The 2,541-nt window shown below is 57.3% G+C and overlaps 1 protein-coding gene across 1 annotated transcript; it reads left to right on the top strand.

Annotated features, from left to right (window-relative positions):
* The first annotated feature begins 263 nt into the window (after nt 1-263).
* LOC123411520 (zinc finger protein ZAT9-like) lies at nt 264-2,277 on the top strand. Its single transcript, XM_045104488.1, has one exon. The coding sequence runs from the start codon at nt 966-968 to the stop codon at nt 1,995-1,997; it is 1,032 nt and encodes a 343-aa protein (XP_044960423.1). The 5' UTR covers nt 264-965; the 3' UTR covers nt 1,998-2,277.
* Nucleotides 2,278-2,541: the final 264 nt, after the last annotated feature.

Raw genomic sequence — 2,541 nt, 5'->3', positions numbered from 1 at the left:
ATTGTGCAAGCATGCCTTTCCAAAAACAAAAGCAAATTTGTTTGTAACCTGACGCCGGAGCATGAGGGATATGCTTCAAGGAATGCATAGACATTCAGAGCGATTGGAGAAGCAATTGAATTCGAGATTTGACATTAGTAGCATGTCAGTATTTCCAGGATTAATCCGGTCTGTTTCTGGCTCGCCCATGGCCTTGACGAGGCCACATAACATAAACCTCTTTGATGGGCAAATCTTTATAAAACAGCAAAGTGGAGTATCCCACACGCACAACCAATAAATACAGTAAATAATTTCCTCAAGTTTTTTCTCCTTCAAGATGCGTTGGACAGCCGATCCTCCCCTCCTTAATTCTCCGCTAAAAGCGAGGCCAAACGTACGGGATCGTGACGGGCGTAACTCCCACCAGCAATGCATACGCTCCGAGTATGGCGCATGACCGAATTGAAGATCTTCCAAAAAGCCGACGATCTTCTTGATTGTCCAATTTTCGTTTCGATTTCGTGGCACTTACAGGTTTGTTCGAGCAGTTAATCTCGCGATTCTTCGGTTCATGAAAGCCTTTTGCAACGTGAAATGCCATAAAATTCTGCCTTCTTTTCTACTAACTACTATTGCTCGGCCATTTGCGTTGCTGCGTATTTAAGTGTTGCGCCTACGCAACTTTCTCACCGCCTCCCCACTTGTTTCTTCCTCTCGCTGCTCTTCCTCCTTGGCGGAGGTGGAGGGATGCTTGTCACCTACTACTCTGCCTTTTAAGCTCCCCACTCTTTCTTCCTCTCCCACCTCTCACACTCCTTCTTGGATCTTCCCCGTAGCATTGCTGGCTGTCCTTCGGCAGATCAACCGGAAGCCAGCGTTGAGCAAGCAGCGGAGGAGAGCAAGACAGGAACACACAAGCATTACTGCATCTGATCTCTGTTGTTCCATTGCCTTGTGTGGCAATTGGTCTTGCTTGTTGGGCGATGGACAGGCACACATGCAAGCTCTGCTTCCGGCGGTTCCAGAATGGCCGTGCGCTGGGCGGCCACATGCGCTCCCATGTCATGGCGGCTGCCGCTGCTGCCGCGGCTACTGCGTACTCGACGCCGCCGCCGCCACCGCGGCAGCAGTCGCCGCCACTGTCCTTGGCATCCACCTCGTCGACGGACACGGATGGTAAGCCAGCTCAACCGAAATGGCTGTCCTGGGTCCTGCGTGCGGATCCCGGAAGAAGCTGCAAGGTAGGCGCGCCTGAATTCTCGGGCGGATGCTTCGGCGGGGTTACCGCGGCGGCCGGCGAGTCGTCGGTCGTGCAGGACGGCGAGAGCGACACCGAGTCCCCGCGCGGTGGCGCGGGGTTCGCCGTGAGCCGACGGCGCTCGAAGCGAGCACGGCGGCGCGCGCCGCCGCCTGCGCCGGATCCCGAGCCGGCAAGCACCGTCTCCGATTCGACGCAGGAGGAGGACGTGGCCATGTCGCTCGTGATGCTGTCTCGGGACTCGTGGACGCGGTCCAGATCCGACCCGGAGCCCCGCTGGGCCTCGGAGGCCAACGATGTCGCCCACCTGCTTGACGAGGGCGAGGACGGCCGCGACGTGGCCGGCGAGGCTTACTACGCCGAGGCGGCGGCGGTGCACGTGCACCCACGCGCCAGGCACCAGTGCGGCGCATGCAAGAAGGTGTTCCGGTCGTACCAGGCTCTCGGCGGCCACCGCGCCAGCGTCAAGAAAGGCAAGGGCGGCTGCGTGCCGCCGCCGGCTGGCAAGGCCTGCCGCGCCGACGCCCCGATCGTCCACGAGTGCCCGTTCTGCTTCCGCGTGTTCGGCTCCGGGCAGGCCCTGGGCGGCCACAAGCGCGCGCACATGCCGTTCGGCGGCCCGCTGGCCGCCTCGCCGTCGCCGGCGAAATGCGGGGATAGCTTCGGGTCCTTCGATCTCAACGTGCCGGCCGCGTTCGACGACGACTTCGAGCTCTCCGCCGTGTACGACGCCGAGTTCGGCAGCACCCGACAGTGAGGTCAGCTGTTGTGACTCCTGACCAGCCGTCGTCCAGATCGATCTCCAGATGTGCTGTGAAACGGCGGCCCAGCTTCTGCATGTATGGATGGATTCGAGGCTAGGGCTCTTCATCCATGCAAGATCCAGGTGGAGAACAATTCAGCAAATAATATTTGAAAAAAAGCTCTCGTTTTTCGCTTATTTTTTCAGTTACAATACATTACTGTGATTGGCAGAACAGCCCGATTCATTTTTGTCCACTGTATCTACACTAAAAAAAATGTTGGTCACGGTGTCACTTGCCTATAGCCGACGCATCGACGGTTCAGTTCAGCGGCCATTGGTTGTGTGCTATACACTCTCGGCAGCTCTCTCGCTTTCTTCCATCGGCCGTACAGTCGCAGGGTCCACCGAGACAGAGTGTGTGTGTCAGTTAGTTCAGCTTTAGGTGTGCCGAGCTACTCCTACGCTTCTCCGACGCAACAGCTGCTGCTTCTGTTTGCTTCCCCGTGAAAAGTGCTCTGCTCTCACTAGTGTACAGTACTTATCCGTGTCTTCTAGT

Source organism: Hordeum vulgare, chromosome 1H (genome assembly GCF_904849725.1).
Source record: "Hordeum vulgare subsp. vulgare chromosome 1H, MorexV3_pseudomolecules_assembly, whole genome shotgun sequence".
NCBI classification, from domain to species: Eukaryota; Viridiplantae; Streptophyta; class Magnoliopsida; order Poales; family Poaceae; genus Hordeum; species Hordeum vulgare.
This window is presented reverse-complemented; position numbering and strand designations above follow the sequence as displayed.